Raw genomic sequence first — 18,995 nt, forward strand, 5'->3', positions numbered from 1 at the left:
GGCAAGGTCAAGCCTTGACCCAATGGTAATGACAAGGGTGTTCCACTCAAAATAAAAGTAGGGATGTGTACAGCTCTCCATGGATCCTGATTGCGTTGGTGAGTGTTGTATTTCATTTATGTTTTAGCACAAAATGGAGTTACTATGTACTGGAATATTAGGGGTTAATTGTTATGAATTGATTTCAACATTTGTTTTAAATATAATATATAAGTTATGCTGGTCTAGAACTAGGGTTTTTCGTTTTTGATCAAGAACATAGTTTTAAAACTACTTGTTCCTGGGGAAATTTTGCATCTAATATTGATAGATTAGCTAATTGTTGCTGATTTGGAACATAGTTGTGGTGCCTTCTCTTTTTAGGGATTAAGGAAATTGTGTTTTTAGACTAACCAATTAGGTTTTTGTAGTCATTTTGAAGTCATCCATTTTCCTTTTAAAGTATGCATTTTGGTTGCTAAAAAAAGTGAGGCCAGTGAACAAGAAAACGAAAAAATAAAGATAAGTTGCAATGATACTTATCAAATAGTAATAATAATGATAATGATAAATCAGAGTATCAAAAGATATGATTCTTTATACAGCCTTGCTCAAAATTTGTATCAGTTCTTGGTGGTTGGATTCAAACCCTGTTTAGCTTAATCCTCCTCAGTTTTGAGCATCTTGCTTGCTTATATTAACAATACTGTGCACCAACATACCATTCATTTCTAGCTTTTATTGTGCTTGCTTTTGTTTGTTAGTCCTTAATTTGGAAGTGTGGAATTTTAAACTTATATTTGAATGATATGTATTTCAAAAAGCTATACTACATTTTATATAAATTTACACGAATCTGAGCTAAATCTTAAGTTCAAGATTCAAGCTTTTAAATACATTCTAAAAGAAATTATTGCTTTAAAATCAACAGAAGGTGATGGAAAAGGAATGATGATGGCAAGGACTCAATTGGACTGTGGACATTGAATCAAGCATAAGATTTTATTTTTTTTCTTTTTTTGTTTTTTCCCTCCTCGGGAGAGGCAGAGCATTAGCCATTCAAAATCTCATTTTGCATCATGACAGACACTGATGAACTTGTGCCCATTTTCTCCCTTACTAAGAGACAAATCATGTTCTATCATATGCAGTGCGCATGCATTTGGATGATGAAGATTTGGGGTACAAACTGTTGATGATCAAGAAATTAAGTATCAAAATATAAATGAACCAAAAATATCCAGTTTGATAATAAAAAAAAGTAAAAGAAAGTCCAGTGTACAAAGCTCCAACATATGCAAGATTCGGAAAAGGGATGGATCATTATGGGCTCCGTAACTTTACTTAATATTTTTACAAAGAGGTTGTTTTCATGGCTCGAATTGATAACTTAGTGTTGTGTATAAGCTCCTCTTTGGTTTGATGATCAAGAATGATATTAATTACAAATTACTTGCAAGTTAAAGCGAAGTTAAATGCTAAAATTAAAGCATCAAATTTTAAAATAACACACTGATGAACTTGTGCCCATTTTCCCCCTTACTAAGAGACAAATCATGTTCTATCATATGCAGTGCGCATGCATTTGGATGATGAAGATTTGGGGTACAAACTGTTGATGATCAAGAAATTAAGTATCAAAATATAAATGAACCAAAGATATTCAGTTTGATGATAAAAGAACGTAAAAGAAAGTCGCTCCAGCATATGCGAGGTTTGGAAAAGGGGCGGATCATTATGGGCTTTTAACTTAATATTTTTACAAAGAGGTTGTTTTCATGCCTCGAATTGATAACTTGGTGTTGTGTATAAGCTCCTCTTTGGTTTGATGATCAAGAATGACGTTAATTGCAAATTACTTGCAAGTTAAAGCGAAGTTAAATGCTAAAATTAAAGCATCAAATCTTAAATATGATACCAAAAGTTTTCCAGTTTAACCAAAATGTTAAAATACGTATGCATCAAATCTATGGATGCATTGGAGAAGAAAGAGCCATCAATTATGAACATATATGATGATCAGTCGGCCAAAAAAAAGAAAACAATTGTTTACAGAAAAAGTCCATGATCGCCAGAACCACACAGAGAGGACATAACACAGAAGAAATCTCCAATAAATTTTTTTCAATTTAATTGGCATTATCAGTCAATCATCAGGCCTTGACTGCAAAAATTTCCGACAGGGAAGACAAAGTGCCGGAGACGCCGATGACCAAGCCCAAAGCCACAACCACCCCGTCCACGGCGGCCGCCTTCCACTCCATCTCCTCCCTGAACACCATCCAGTGAAACAGCGACGGCAGCACAAACCCCAGAACGCAGCACACGCTGCTCCCCACCAGCGACAAGAAATCCGCGAAGTTTGGGACCAGCAGAGCCACCAGGCTCACCCCCAACACCACCGCCCACCTCATCCACAAACTGTACCGCCCCCCGCAGAATCGCCGCTCCGCCACCTCGTACACCGGGTTCATCATCAATGGAAACGTGAAGAACAGGTTCACGCACAGCCCCAACTGCACGACGTAGCTCACTAGCCCCCGCCCGAAATTGGTCGTGATTATATCTTTGGTTTCCTCGCCGAATGCGAAATAGCCCAGGATTCCAAATGCCGCGTACATCAAGGAAATGAACACCATCGACAGACCCAGGATTCTCCCAAACTTGTCCTTGTCTTTGGTTTCGGATTCCAGCGGCAGAACCATTCCGATACCTTCGAAGGCGTACACAGCGACGCCGATGCCGTAGAAGAAGACGGATATGCTTCCGAAAGCGTGCAGAGGCGGCCTATCCCTCAAGAAGATGCCTACTTCCTCGACCATAACCACGCCCATGGCTCCGAGGTCAACGACGTCCGCGAAGATGCTCAAAGGGGCCATATGGGTTAGCGTAGGGATTGAATTTAACCCTAATTGGAAGGGGAAGCAGCCCCAGATGTAAAAGGATTTGGGGCTGAAAAAACCCCAAATTCTAGGATTGGGGTCGCTGGGGGAGTAATTGAAGAGATAAGCAAGGGTGTGTGCAATGAAGAGGAGGTAGGAGACGCAGAAGCCGGCCTGGGAAAGGACGATCATGGCGTCGACGGCAAAGCGGCCGACGGGGCCGCAGACGGCAAAGCCGAGGTCGCCGAAGGAGGAGATCTTGGTCTTGGCGAAGGAGGCATTGAGGGATTCGAGGTGGCGGCGGGTGCGGACGAGGAGGAGCATGCAGTGGTAGGTGAGAGCGGCGACGGAGAAGAGCATGAGGGCGCCGAAGACCCATCCGGTCTTCTTGAAGGTGTAGGGGAGGCCGAGGACGCCGGAGCCGACGATGGCGATGAAGACGTTGGCGAAGGTCTTGGGTTGGGAGGAGAGGGACGGAGAAGCGGCGATGAGTGGGGTGTCTTCCCTGGGAATAGGTCCGGGGAGGCCATGGGAGGATGAGCTCGCTTCTTTCTCGAATCCCATCGCTCCCTAATTCTTTTGTTTCTCCGATTGAATCGATGCTGCTCCTATGAACCAGAACCAGAACCAGAACCACAGAGAGAAAGAAAGCCAGAGAGAGAGAAATGGGGAAGATGGGTCTGCTGATCGGAAGAAATGATAGGGATTTTTAGAATGCGTTTCAAATTAGACCTCACACACAGAGAGATTCAAATTGTTTATTCAATATTATTTCATTAATACATACATATATATATATATATATTAAATCAGAAAATGTCATTTTCAGAAGAACAGATATAATTCAAAATATTTGAAGCGAAAATTATTAATTAATTGAGCGTTAATGAACGTAGAAATGATTTTTTATATATGGTCATGGTGCGTGCTCGAGGGGGAAATGAGAAATAATAGCATTTATGGCACTTCTAAATTCTAATTTCTTCATTTTAGTTTATGGCTTATTATTTTTTTTTTTATTACATAAGAACTCCAGCCACTAACGAGCCCTTCGGATCTCTTGTTACAACGTCAAACCTACGGATCAGCGTTCTTCGCCCCCAAGTCTCGCTAATCAAGGCAAAATTCGGATGCGGACACGGCTTCCGTGCATCAGTTGAGCGTTCGGCCAACCCGACCCCTGAGACACATCTCCATTACCATCCACAGTTCCTGTTGGCTCATAGAGAATTCTCACCATCCACAGTTCCCGCTGGCTCACGAAATAAACTCTTACCATCCACAGGTACCATTGGCTCCATGAGTGTAATACCTAGAATTAAAACCCTCGATGCTCCTTACGTGCTGATGTCTTTCCACTGCGCCATGCCCATGGGGGCATTATTGTCATTACATTTCTTTAATTACTATAAATTAATAATTTTTGTGCATCGACTAGTTGAAATATGAATTTTTAAATAAAATATTTTAAAAATTAAATTATAAATTTAATAGTTTGTATCAAAATATCTACTGACGAGGATGACATAATGTTATTTAATATTAAAAAATTAATTATATTTTAGACAACTAATTATTTTTTTTTGTGTTTTAAATGATTTTAAGTAATTTCTGGTAAATTTTTGAATAAACAATCAAATCTATGAATTGTGAACGGTTTTAAACTAAAATTTAAATATTTAATTTAAACTTCCTTAAAACTACTCAAAGTCATTCAAAATCTAAGAATTTGATTTGTTATCTAAAATATGATGTGCTTAAATTCATCAATATAAGCAAATCAAGTGTATTTGCAAGCTATTAAGACTTGACTTATTCTCTAATTCGTTTAAAGTTTGATTCTATTCGAGTTCGGATCGAGTTTCTCAAGTATCTTAATAAGTCAACATCGAACTTTGTAATACTACTCTCAAATCTAATCAAACTTTTTAATTATTATTATTATTATTATTATTATTATCTATGAAACATATATTTTATACATATATTTTTGGGCAACAGACACTATCCTCTCATAAGGTTTGATAAAAAGATAATGACTTATCCTAAAATTTCAAATTTTCAAGAACTTTTCCTGAGATTTCAAGAACGCTCCCCGAGATTTGTTAAAAAGACACAAACTTTTCTTTGTATTTTACCAAAAGACAAGTATTTTAAGGGAGATATGTCTTTTTAGCAAATCTTAGGAGATGTTTGTGACATTTCTGAAATGTCAAGAGAGGTTTATGATATTTTTGAAATCTCTGGTGAAATATCTATTTTTTTGTCAAAAACTCAAGAAAAGTGATTATCTTCAACCTTATATTTCATTTTAATATATAACTGATTTCAATTTAATCAAATTGAACTCAAGTTTTAAGAATTTGAGCCAAACTTAATTTGAGTTTTAACAATTTCGAGCACAATCAACCTTAAGCCGAGTTGAATTTGAGTATGCCATTATGTCGTCATGATTTAACTTGAACATAACCCTAATTAAGTAGCCAAACATAATAATTTCTCCGCCGATCAATCTCATTTCTCAGAACGAATCACTTTTTAAGAATTTGTAAGCTCATTAAAACACTGATTGACTAGTTTATGGAAACACCGTCTCCAACCTGACTCACTAGTTTATCCTCGATTTCTATCAACTACTTAGGAAGTGGTGAATCCTCAAGCTTTGCCGATGCTTTCCATAGACTATTACCTCTTAAATACACATGGTTCACCCATTTGGACCACAGAGAAGTCCTTTTCCTACAGGTTGCATAATGTGATCTTTGTTTGGTTTTCTGGAAATCCAGGTACGCTTTTAAACCACTTTTCTTAACCAGGAATGTGAATGACAATAAAGGCAACACTGCCAAGCTCGTTGCTTTCTAACATATGTGCACATTATTTGTACTTCTTACATGTATCTTATATTAGTTTATAATCAAATTGAATTTAAATTTTAAAACTTGGGCAAAGTTTCAACAATTTTAAAATTAATAAGAGTTCAAATTGGGTTTTAAATTTTAATATTTTCGAGTAAAGCCGACTCGAGTTTGAATATTCCGCAATATTAACTCGATTCGACTTATCTAAAATAATAATCTCCAATTTAGTGAGGGATCTCATTCAACATATTCTTCAAAAGAACCGTTTTTGAAGAGTATAAACCCATTAAAACATGATTGATTTCTTCTGTATGATCTTTGTTAGATTTTCTTTCCCAGGTATGCTTTTCAAACCTTTTTTTTTTTTTTTTTTTTGACCTGGAATGCGGATGAGGATAATTGAGAAGGTCAGGCAAAATTGCCGAACTCCTCATAGACAAAGCGCAGCCAAATTTGAAATATATATCAAGAATGATTACTGCTTCCTATAGAAAGAAACACGTGGGAGGGAGCAGCCCGCAATCCTCCAACTCATATCCTCTTGTCCTTGTTGACAAAATTAAATGGATTTGAGTTGACGTTGCCATCACGTTATTGGAACCCATGCTGGCTCTAGATGAGCCGAGTCTACTACGTGTACTCTTAATTCGTATAGTGTCCTTTAATGCAATAGTCATCAGTTCAAATTCCACAAGGGGCTTTGGCTTTTTTCGGAAGTCTCTCATCTCCACACGCAAACGCTTCGGAAAACACCTAAAGTTAAATTTGGAAGCAAAAATTTCGACTCGTAATTTTAAATGTGTGAATTTGAACAAAAATCAATATAATTTATTACATTTTATTTGAATCCACACAAATCCACCTCTCCTAAACGTAGTGTTAAAAATAGTATTTAAAACTATAAACTAAGAAACTCAATATAATTGTATATTATGTTTTGTCCAAATCTATACAAGTCCAAATAAAAATTCTAAATTGCAAACATGCAAAAATAAACTCTTTGTGGTTTCCTTTATTTTCCCTTCTGTTCTCTAAGTGCCAAATGGGGGCCTTCAGCACCTTTGAGGCTGCCATTCAACTTACAAGTTTTTACCCCTTTCTAACGGAAATGGAAGATAAATTTCACTCAGGCAACGGTAACAGTCAATGCTAACATTTTCTTCAGAAAATAAAATAAAATAAAATAAAAGCCAAAGCAAAATTACATGTACTTATATGTGCAAATGAGATGGATGAAATCAGTTACAGATTACACCAAAAAACTACTTCCTTAGAAAACCATGGGGGAGAGAGAGAGAGAGAGAGAGAGAGAGAGGGAAGAAGAAGAAGAAGAAGAAGAAGAAGAAGACTTGAAGAAACTGAGCAGAGGTTACACCCACATATCGCCAACTTCTACTCAGTCACTCAACCTCCTACATGTAGCCACATAGATGAACAACCTTTCACCCAAAAAAAGAAGGGCATTCAAAGAAGCAAAAGATAAGCATATATGAATTTAAGGAAGAAAAAAACATGAAATTACCTTACTAAAAAGCACTCCACTTATCAGATTCTTTCGTCCTCGGAGTTTGACTATCTGATGATGTCTTGAACAGCCCAGTTGAGCCAAATGGATCCGTGTCGTCAAAAGCTGGGAACCCACGACCATGTTCGGAGTCCCTAGAGCTGCGGATGGAGTCAAATCTCGAAAAGGAGTCCTGTGGCGGGAAGAATCCACTGTCGTGCTTACTGAAGGAATCAAACCTCGAGAAGCTGTTGAAAGAGTGGTCCTCTGATGCTTCGCTGAACCTTGATGGGGAGTTTCCAGAATTGAAGAGGGGAGTGCCAGGAACAGAATCCACAAAAGAAAATGGGCCCTTCTTCTGGAACATGTCATCCATGCGCGGGGAGTTTGTTCTTAATGGGTTTAGACCAAGGTCTCCATAACCAAAGAATGAATTCTCACTTAGCCTCTCCTGATCAGTATCCTGCCAGAGAGAACCAGTCAGAATAGAGAAGCACATCGCAGCTTCATTCAACTCAACTAAGTGGAAGCCACCATTTTATAAACAAATATTATTAAAAATGAAATAACATTTCAACAAGAAGTGGAGAAAAATCAAATAATCCCTTGGATGGGTGTGACATGGGAAGATCCCCATGAGTTAATACCTGCCATCCAGATCACTTCATTTAATTATTGAATAAAATAATACCAGCCAGAGATGCAATAAGCTTTTTAGAATACACACACATGCACACAAACATGAAAATGCTAGGTCAGATAGCGTTCAAATTTGATCTAAATTTATTTAGAAGGAATAAAAAAAAAAACACAAACCATTTGAAAGATTACATTCTTCGTTCATATATAGCTTGCTGTCATATTTCACCTTTTGTCTATAAAGCATGAAACTTGCATAAGAAGAAAAATAATTGACATGAAAGCAGCACTAATGCAAATACTGCTATAAACGATGCATCATCATGTAGCAAAACCATCGTGTTCAATCAAGAGGTCCTACCAAGCACTTGAGCCGGGGCTTATAAAATCCTCTGATTGCCTGTCCAAATGGAGCTACAGGGATGGGGATGCAGTGGCCTATGTACATTCTAGCAGCTATGCCAGAGGTTCAGATAATAATTATAAGCCATACTGAAAAAACGTAAAACCAGTTTACAGATTAAGTAAGAAATCATAATTTCTGGACTTGAATAATGGTGGCATTCAATAGAAAAAATCAGTTACACCAGTACAAGTTGAAGGTGCCTTAACGGAAAGGAATCCCAAAGATAGCATGGTTGTAGAAGTCTTGTTTCTTTTCCTTTATTCTTTGTTAATAAAGAAAAGATAGAACTTGTGAGAATAAATTTTTAACTCCTTTTAGTCATTAGAAATCAGGAAGAAGATTATCGTTCATAAAAGGTGTTGCTATGTTTGTACCACTGGCAAAAAACACAGCATACCCACAATGCAACTATTTAATTAAGCCCGTGCTGGATGAATTTACAACATGACTGAAATTATTTACATACCTTTGTACCAGTAGGGTTGAAACCCCATACTGAGTCTGTATCATAATGAGTGTCAAATGCACCCCAGCTGGGGTCATCAAAACCTTTGTCTCCAGAAACCACAGATTCAGCACCACCATGATCGCTGCACAATATCGTCAAACAAATTCAGATACCTGAATAATGAACTAGATGCAGAGGGCTAATATAAAGAGAAAAAATTGAATCCCTTTTACCAATATTTGATCAAACTCTGGACTGGAAGTTGCTGATAAGTGACATTTAAAAAATATATATATATTTAAAAGGAAACCAAAGTGCATGCCTTTGCGTGTCTCTAACATGGGGTGAGCCATCGGCCCCAATACCCTTGGTGGACTGGGTCTCAAGGAATTCTTGAGATGGGCTTGCCAACACATTCCTCTCAGCTGGACTGTCGGGTGGACTTCTTACGAAGCTATCTTTGCCTATGGCATCTGCAGATTCTTCCTCAGGCATTTGTTCACTTGCACTTGGTAGCTTGTTCAACTTACCATCATTATTTGATGAAGAAGCAATTATACCCTCATCAGTAGAACTTGTTCCTTTCTGAACTGATGAAGACTTTGCCCTTGGAGGAGCGACTACGTTTTGCACATCAAGAGTGAGCTCTTTGACAAATGTGAATCCTAAAGCCGGAAAATAATTCATCAGAATTACAACTGTTAAAACAGATGCATTGTGGACTACAATGTTCACCCATGGAGAAAAATGTGGCAGACTAACTGACTTCCACCATTCGGTGCACCCCACAAAAGAAGATCCTTTAACAATAACTCAATGCTCCGAAGTTTAGACATACCTTCATCTTCTAACTCATCCCAATCTTCATCCCAGTCAGCTGCTCCTTCTTGGATGCCAGGTTGCCAACCTTAAAAAAGATTATCAGACAATTATAAAATTAGAGAATGAACATACATTTCTGCAAACTGATTTAAAAACTAAGAACTTTACAGCATATTAACTTTTGCCTTGTTTATTTTCCAGATGTCTACCCATTTGTAAATTAAATTACTATCTCATAATTCCTGAAACTCCTTACTTGGCTTCTGAATGGCTCACCAAAAATCTTGCACAGCTATATCCTATACATATTTTTACTAACCAGAGAAAAGAACAATAGCAAGGGGGAAAAAAATGTTTTATTCACATAAAACGATGGGCAGAAAAAACAGCTTCTTAAATAATACCCAAACAAAAATTGGATGAGTTTCAAATTAAAGAGTTTCAAGAATACTAATAGTAAAAAATTCCTATTTTGATCACGGTTCAACAATCCTGTAGATTTTCGATCAACAATGATTAAGATGAATTTGGAAGTGAAGCATTCGCTGCATGATAAGGATTTATCTTCTTGTAATTCGCAGAGTCGACACTGGAATAGTTGATCTGGAGGAATTGTTTGAACAATCTGACAAAGGGAAAGAAAATGCAGATTCCAAAGCTTCTACATCTTTCAACTGGAAGAATCTCTTCAAAAATTCAAGTATTCGAAGTTCAGAATTACAGTACTTTGAACCTGTTATTTCAGCAAGCAGGAAATTAGTTGATCAATCTGCGGTGATCCTTGAAATTGGTTCTGATAAATGGAAGGGTCCTATCATTGGGATATTCCTTGGCAAGTCTCCTCCTCACTCATATATACGTAGTATAATTGAAAAGATGTGGAAAGAGATTGAAGGCATAGAAATCTTTTCTCTTGTTAATAGCAAATATATTTTCAAGTTTTTGAAAGAGGATAATAAGACTTGGGTTCTAGAAAATGGTTTCTGGTTCATAGGGAATCATCCTATATTTTTCTTTGAATGGCAGCAAACGACTAAAATGGAGGACTTGAATGTAGGAAAGATACCAGTTGGGGTAAAGTTCTGTAAAATTCACTAATTTATTGGACTACACAAGGCTTGAGTTACATTGTCAGTGCCATAGGGAGACCTTTATATCTTGATCCTGTTACAAAGCAAATGCGAAATTTGACATTTTCAAAAATCCATATAGAGATTGATTTTTCACTGGAAACTCCTGATTCTGTTGATATTTTGATGCCAAATAAAGAAGTTGTCACAAATGATGTGGAATATTATTAGAAGCCTTGAAAGTGTGCTAAATGCTTGAAAATAGGTCATATGGAGAAGAATTGTAACGTAGTGGAAACCTGGATTTTGATGTGTCAGATAATGATTGTCATGATACCAGTGAATTTGCAGACAAGGTTGGCTTGCTTTTGAATGAGATTTGAGATGAGTGTAGCTGTTTATGAATCACCTGATTTACTTGGGGATTTATTGCACGCAGCACCATCTCCAATTGAAGGTTTAGAAGGCAATTTTGTAATTGAGCAGGATGGTTTGGGGAAGGAGCAACAGTGAAAGAAAAAGGTTGTGCCCACTCCAGTTGTTGAGGTTGATCAGAAGGGCTAGGCCTTAGAAGCTCAACAGTTGATGGATGAGATGGGATTGTGGTTTTACGATCCTGGAGGTAACAAATTTTTCTTAGATGGAGATAAAAAGAAATTGAAGAAGGGGCAGCATGAATTAGCAGACTTTTAAGTGTTCGGTGGCAAGGGCTTAGAGAGGGGATTTCTTAGGTAATTGTTAGTTCAGCTTTTTTGTTTTATTTCAATTTATTTATTTTAGGTCTTTTCTGGGGATTACTTGTCCTCTTTTAAGTTGTAATCTCCTTTACTCTCTTAATGCCTTCTTTTATTTGTTAAAAAAAAAAATCTATCAATGTTAAACATTCAAAGAATAACCAAAAATCCTAAAGAAAGGACAAATACCGAAGGGAATCTCAACAAGAGTAGTTGGTTTAGCATGTAACCCATATTTTTTGCAGCGTTCATTTAAAGCTTTCAGTAGCTCCTCAAGATCTGATTGGATATGATTAGCATGAACCTGCACAAGGCCAGGGCAAAAAAAAAAAAGAAAAGGACTCAATAAATCAATTTCAGAATGCTGTCAGCTAAAGTGCAAATCTTTCAAAGTATAATATACCTGAAGAGTACCATTGGCACTGCCCTCTTGCTCCATTTTGACAATTGCCTGATATAACTCCATTTTTCTCTCCTACAATTCAGCATGATATAACATTATTCAAAAGCCTTTAGCTCAAGATAAATGCACCAAAATTGATTTGGAAATGAATGTTCGAAAAATAAACATGTACAGCACAAACCATTTATTGATCACCATCTCTCAAAAGGTAGTAATAAAAATACCTGAATACCACGAAACGTGGCCTCATCAATAGTTAATTTGGAGGCCACATCTCCAACTTGTTTGTATTTTTCTTCATACTTCTTCATTAGCAACTCAACCTGGAATAGAACTTGCTCAGGGGACATAAAATATTGACAAGATACAAGGCAATCTTGTACATGAAAGGGAGGTACCTCGCGTTTATCAGCAGATGCCCTTTCCATTACCTCATTAACTCGATTGTCACATCTACTCTTGTATAGAATCTGGGTACAAAAAGCAGATCATTTGAACTGAAGCAAGCATAAATAACAAATCATGGACTTCCAACACCTGCTGCTCAAATAGAATTTAACCGTAAAGCAACATTTATGGGTCTGTTTGGTATCATTTTTGGTTTCTATTTTCTGTTTTCGTTTCTGTATAGTGAAGAAACAGATAAAGAAAATACATTTGTTTACATTGCTAGTTTTCTATTCTGTTGTTGGTCTTCAGCTATTTGTGAAAAAACCGAAAAACTAGATTTTATGGTTTTCTGTTATTATGGAACCTGTTGCCAAAATATTTAATATACAAAACTAACTTTTTCTGGATTAAATCATTCACTTTGTACATACTTTTTAATTAAAATTAAAATAAAAAATCATATGAATTTAAAATATAATTAAAATAAAATGTTCATAAAAGTTTGAAAAATAATAATAAATAATAAAAGACGTTTGCAAAACACTTTTCCTCTTTTTCAATTGTCATGTACAATAAGATTGTCCTTTGAATTTTGAAATATAATAATTAAGTACAATAATTATAATATTTTTTCATTTTTATTATAGTATTTTTAATCTGTATTATTTTGTAACTTTATTATTTTAATCATATTTGTTTAATCGTTATTTGAATCAGAGACAAAAATAAACATTTTTCAATCAAGTTTTTTAATTAATTTTAGTTTTAGAAATATTAACCAAATAGGTTGTTGATTTTTGATTTTTAGTTTCAGTTGCTCATTTTTTGGTTTTCGTTCATAATTTTTGACAATGGTACCTAATGGCCACCTAAACATATGGATAGGACAACCAGTACCTTGCAACATGGAGAAAATTAAACATATGGATTCTTTTGTGTCTCTTGCAAAGGACCTAAAAATCACAGAAAATGAAAACTAAAAAAAATTCTAATATTGATGCATTTATACTTGATGTAGATCAATACTAGTAGGATCTTTGGCAAAGATCAGTTAGGTTTCCAAAGGGTTCATGTTGATGTTTATTCCAATATGTGGAGAATGGGCGAACATGAACCATCCAATTTATATAGCTATTACATTCCTTATATTTATATCAACTATAAAACTTTAATCTACAGATCATATTCAGGAGTATTAAATCCCTCCCTTAAATTCGTCCCCCAACTAAAAAATGTACATAGATATGACACCATAACATGATTGAGAAAAAACATATCCAGAGCTCAGTTAAAAGCAATTTCTGCAAGTAAGCTGACTTAAAGCAAGAGTGAGAATCTCAGTCCAATGGTAAGGGAGCAAGACTCAAACTTGATGGGTTCAACTAACAAAAGCAGCCTCTCCAAATGCAGGAGTGACGTTACAGACACCATGCCCTTCCCAGAACCACAGCACAGTGTGCAAGCCCTGTGAACTGGGTGTTCTTTCTTTCTTTAAGCTAACTTAAAACAAAATACCCAAATAAAGTCAAATAAATCATCAGTCAGTATTTCAAAGCTGGGCTCTTGGGCAACCAGGCAAACACTATGCCAGGCAATCCAACAGAGTTCTAGAAGCTCATTTGTTTAATAATTAATTGTCTAATGCCTGTCAAGTTAATTGTATAATGGCTTAGCATAAACTATGCATTCAAATATTTATTAAAAATAAATTCAATGAGATACAAAGGGTGCTTGGTACCATTCTGTTTCTTTTCACTACAGAAAGTAGGTAATGACGAAGCATTTGTCTGCATTGCTATATTTTAGTTTTGGTTGTCAGCTTTCAGCTGTTGTTGCCACAACTAAAAACTAGAGTTGATGGTTTCAATTGTTATGGCAATAGTAGCATAATATCTAGAATTCATTTTTGTGGATTAAACATTGGATGTGGAGTTCTATAATGAGAAAAATTAAAATAAAGTTTACAAGTAAATTTAAAATAAAATAAAATAAAAATACCTTCAAATTTTCTAAAAATAAGAAAAAGCATACAAAAATATATATATTTTCGCCATTTTTCTACCTTTTATGTACAATCATATTTCTTTTGGAGTAGGAGTTTGTTTAAAAATAAATTATTAAATAATCTTATTTTTTATTATAATATCTTAAATTATTCATTTTTTTAAAAAAAATTCATTACTTTACTCATAGTTTAACTTATTCGGGCTTTAAATTTAGTTCTAATGGTTAATTTATTAAGTCTTAATAGTGGTGCCATTAAATTGCTTATTACTTGATGAGAAAAAATTATATGGTGATTGGAGGATAGAATAATAATAGTTATCCTTATCCAAGAATCAATATTTATAGCTTGTTATATAGGAGAGAAGACCTGATGGTTTGGGCACTTGAAACGTAGGCCACATAGTGCACCAATGAGGAAGAGCGGTTAATTATTGTGGGGAATAGTAGATGTGGTATGGGTAGACCTAAAATAACTTGGAATGAGATAGTGAATAAGGATTTAATAACCCTAAATTTGTCAAAAGAAATGGTCCAAGATCGCATAAATTGGCGGAAAAGGATTCATATAGCCTACCCTTCCTAGTGGTACTTAAGGCTTGGTTTTGTTGTTGATGTCGTTATAGGTGAGAAGACCTCCTAAGGCACTCAATCCAAACTTGGTTGACACATCAAGCTTCAAATGAGACAAGGGTTTATCTGCTTCTTCATTAGCAAGAGGCTAGAAGATGACACAAATTATTTGCTATCTTAAGTGGTGACATGGGTGAGCCCAGTAAATGTTCAGAAATTTATAAGAGTAAAGTTCTTTTCTTATCAAAAAAATAAGTGAGGTTTTCAGGGGCAGATAATATTAAGCAAGGTAAGATGTGGTGGTGTGCTTTGTTTACTATCCTTTGGGTTAAATGAAGGAAAGAATCACAGCCATTAAGGATCAAGGCCATAAGAATTCATAGGGTCTATAAGGTAAACATGTTATTTGCTCTTGGGCAGACTGATTTTCATAATCTCTCTTTGGGCTTCATCTTATGGTGTTTTTAGGGGTTTTCCTTGAATTTACTTGCAAAAGGATTGGATGGAGGATTTATTTGTTTGTTTATTTTTATAGAAAAAGAAACCATTTATTAGAAAAAAAAAAAAAAAGAATGTACAAGAAAGAGAACAAGAAATCCTCCAAAACAGAAGAATAAAAAAAGAGAGAATAAAAAATAAAAAATAAAAAAATAATAATAAAAAAACAAATAAAATTCAAACAATCAGACTAACAAAGCCAACCAATCTTGTTGTATATCCGAAAACCTCACTCCTTTAAAACAACCAGCAGAAGCATGCGAAGGCGAGGCCAAAGATTCATTCAGCTTTTTTTCCATAAACATATGAGAATTTCTTTCAATCCACAAACCCCAAAGAACTTCGTAAACCGCACACATCCACAAAGCATAAGCATCCTTCCTTCTACCAAAACCAGCAAAAGATATGGTTGACAAATCTTCCAGAGACTTCAGACAAACTCAATTTTCTCCAAAAATAAACCAAAAAGCTTATTCCATATATTCCAAGAAAACGAGCGGTGCAAAAACAAATGAGACACTGTTCCAAAACTATCAAGACAAAGAAAAACAAACATCAGGAGAGTGTCTTTGAAGGTCTCCTACTCTGCAACAGATTGTTGGTGTTAACTCTATTGGAAAAAAAAAAAAAAAAAACCCAACCAAATAAAAGCCTTGATCTTGGTAGGAGCTTTGGCCTTCCAATAATTCTATGGAGCGAAAGGAAATATTAGCATTAATCAAGTAGTCACAAAAAGATTTGCAAGAATAAGCCCACCTGAAGAGTCTGCAGACCAAGACTGCCTATCCATCCCAAAGGAAGTACAAAGTCCCCAATACCATCAACAAGGAAGAAAACTCCTCTACCTCTCTACCATTAAGCCTACAGAAATGGAAATCCCAAGAAAAAGATGACCTTCAAAAATCAAAAAGAAGGAATAACCTCATTATAACTAGAAGTTAAATAAAGACAATGAAAAGAATATAACAAAGCAGCATTACCCACCCAGAAGTCTTCCCAAAAATGAATATGAGAACTATTACCCAAGAAAAACTTAGTGTGAGAAACAAAGAGAAATACTCCTACACGAGCTTTCCAAGAACATTTAATCACATGCATACCAAATTCACTTTTAATGATTTTATGCCAGAGAGAGGACTCTTAAGGAAAGCTGCCATAACTATTTAGCCAAAAGAGCAGTGTTTTTAGACAGCAACTTACCAAGACCCAAACCCACCTCCTAGACCTACAAACAATCTCCCAGCTAACAAGGTGATCTCTCTTATCCCCAACCCCAACCAAAGGAAATCTCACATGATCTTCTCAATTTTACTGGCTATCCTCACTGGAATCCTAAAAATAGACAAATAATAGGAAGATACTAGCAAGACAAGCCTGAATAAGAGAAATGCGGCCCCCTAAAGAAAATAATGCACCCTTCCACCCGTCCAAACACTTAACCACTGGATCCCAAAAAGCCACAGACCTAGGATTACCTCCCAATGGGACACCTAGATAAGACAAGGGCCAATCCAAAAGACCACAACCGCTAGCAAAGCCAGCTCCCGAGACCTACTAGATGTCAAATTGATGGCTGCTATGCCACTCTTTCCCAAATTAATTCTAAGCCCAGAATCCTCTCAAAATATTTGAAGAGTCATCAAAATATTCAAAAAAGAAGCTCTATGATCACAAATGCAAAAAAAAAGTATCATCAGCAAATTGAAGATGAGACACACAAACCCCCTCTCTACCCACTTCCAGCCCTTTAAGTAAACCCTTATCAAAAGCCCTCTCCACCATTCTACTCAAAGCATCAACAACTAAAACAAACAAAAAAAGAGATAATGGATCCCCTTGTCTAACACCTCTCAATGCTCTAAACCAAGATTTAGGTTCTCCATTCACAATAGCTAAGAAAAAAGCATTAGACAAGAAACCCCAAATCCAAGTCCACCATCTCTCCCCAAACCATCTTCTAGTCTTATCCAAAACATTCCAACTAACCCTGTAATAAGCTTTTTTCAAAATCCAATTTGAAAAGAATGCCATTCTCCTTCTTCCAAATACCTCATTAGCAACCAAAATAGCATCCACAATCTGCCTACCCACCAGGGCCACCACAAATGCACTTTGAGCCTTAGAAGTATATCGTCTAGCACCACACTCAACCTATTAGCTTGTAATTTAACAATGATCTTATACACACTAGCCACTACACTAACAGGCCTAAAATCAGCAATCTTAATAGATCTATTCCTCTTAGGCACCAAAGTGAGGAAAGTGGATTAATGCTCTAGCTCAGAATCCCATTAAAATAAAATTCAATAAATATCTTTAACAAATCCACCCTAACAACATCCCAACACTCTTGAAAAGAACCCAAAGTAACCCATCTCGACCCAAAACTTTATCCCTTTCCATCCCAAACACAGTTGCCCTAATTTCCTGCTCCTCAAAAGGCCTTTCCAACCAACTCCTCACATGATCCTTGGAACTAGGATTCCAATCTAAACCCTCAATCATAGGCCTACAAAAATCCTCCAAATAATAATTGGATTATTGGAAAAGAAATTAGTAATCACATTTGAAATCAAACAAGAATCAAAATAACCTCATCTCCTCACAAATCCAATTCCCTAATCATGTTTCTCCTCATATTCCCATTAGCCAACCTATGAAAAATTTTTGTATTACATCCTCCTTCTCTTGCCCACTTAAATTTATTCTCTTGCCTCCAAATCCTTACTTCTTTAAAAATCAAATCCTCCAAATCCAATTCCCTAATCATGTTTCTCCTCATCTTCCCATTAGCCAACCTATGAAAATTTTGTATTACATTCTCCTTCTCTTGCCCACTTAAATTTATCTCTTGCCTCCAACTCATTCTTCAAGGGAACCCATTTAGCCTGCTCGAGTGCTCGCTATCCAATAAACTAACACCTTCCTCTTTGCTATCTAAAAAATCTAACTCGCACAAAATGACAGCCTTCTTCATCCTAATATCCACAAAACCTCCCTATTTCAAATCTTCAAAGTCTCCTTAAGACGCTTAAGCTTCCTCATGAACCTAAAACCTTCCGAACCCCTCTCCAAATCCTCATACCAAGAATCCCTCATTACAGAGGGAAAATAATTGTGATCAAGCTGCATATTCTCAAACCAAAAGGGAAACGGACCCCACTTGACCTTAGAAGATTCTAACAAAGCACGAAAATGATCAGACACAATTCCAGACAAAACAATTTGAAAAAGATTAGCGGACTCATCCTCCCAATCACTACAAAATAAAAACTTATCTGACTGACTAGCAACATCCCCCTCTCCACCCACAAACCAAGAAAAAAAGCATTATTGGGGCAAATCCCTCAACCCACAATCCCTAATAAACCTATCAAAATTCTGCATTCTTCCCAAGAAACTTAACAACATTAAAGCCACCACATACAATCCATCTAGGGGAACAAAAACCAAAAACCGCATACAACTTTATCCCAAAAAAAGGACCAAAATTAGGTTTTCGGAGGACCATAAATAAACATAACCCACAAATGACCTCTACCTTTAATATTTACCAAAACCCGAAAGGAAAAAGAACCCAACAAGACTATCAACTTTAGTAATGGATCAAGTATCCCAAACAACAAGAACCTCCAGATTCCCCTGAGAAGAAATAAACTCCAAATCCTTACACCTCAATAAAACTTCTTTTACTTTGTAAAGAAAAAACAAAAACTAAGATAATGATGAAGTAAATTATATTGTTGGTAACTTATTGAGATTCTATATTATTATCCCAAACC

At 36.0% G+C, this 18,995-nt stretch overlaps 2 protein-coding genes across 4 annotated transcripts in view; both read right to left on the reverse strand.

Moving 5' to 3' along the window:
• Window positions 1–1,903: 1,903 nt before the first annotated feature.
• Window positions 1,904–3,642, reverse strand: LOC131151476 (amino acid transporter AVT3B-like). The gene has a single exon (XM_058102717.1). It carries the CDS (start codon window positions 3,423–3,425, stop codon window positions 2,133–2,135), a length of 1,293 nt encoding a protein of 430 aa, XP_057958700.1. The 5' UTR covers window positions 3,426–3,642; the 3' UTR covers window positions 1,904–2,132.
• A 3,235-nt stretch (window positions 3,643–6,877) lies between these two features.
• LOC131151482 (uncharacterized) overlaps window positions 6,878–18,995 on the reverse strand; it is a 56,732-nt gene continuing 44,614 nt past the window's right edge. Inside the window, exons 7-15 of one of the 3 annotated variants that reach the window (XM_058102736.1) lie at window positions 12,147–12,218; window positions 11,973–12,071; window positions 11,749–11,820; window positions 11,535–11,649; window positions 9,558–9,626; window positions 9,042–9,384; window positions 8,738–8,861; window positions 7,245–7,689; window positions 6,878–7,134 (exon numbers count right to left, since the gene is read on the reverse strand). In XM_058102736.1, coding sequence (XP_057958719.1) covers window positions 7,249–7,689; window positions 8,738–8,861; window positions 9,042–9,384; window positions 9,558–9,626; window positions 11,535–11,649; window positions 11,749–11,820; window positions 11,973–12,071; window positions 12,147–12,218 — 1,335 coding nt within the window. In that variant the 3' untranslated portion in view covers window positions 6,878–7,134; window positions 7,245–7,248. Of the gene's footprint in view, window positions 7,690–8,737; window positions 8,862–9,041; window positions 9,385–9,557; window positions 9,627–11,534; window positions 11,650–11,748; window positions 11,821–11,972; window positions 12,072–12,146; window positions 12,219–18,995 lie in introns of all 3 variants that reach the window. The other 2 variants (XM_058102724.1, XM_058102730.1) reach the window with 2 other exon arrangements.

The sequence above is a fragment of the Malania oleifera genome, chromosome 1 (assembly GCF_029873635.1).
Source record: "Malania oleifera isolate guangnan ecotype guangnan chromosome 1, ASM2987363v1, whole genome shotgun sequence".
Taxonomy (NCBI): Eukaryota; Viridiplantae; Streptophyta; class Magnoliopsida; order Santalales; family Ximeniaceae; genus Malania; species Malania oleifera.

Bases quoted from the DNA above. Each gene is read 5' to 3' on its own strand.
- LOC131151476 (XM_058102717.1), bottom strand. From the start codon at position 3,425: ATGGGATTCGAGAAAGAAGCGAGCTCATCCTCCCATGGCCTCCCCGGA.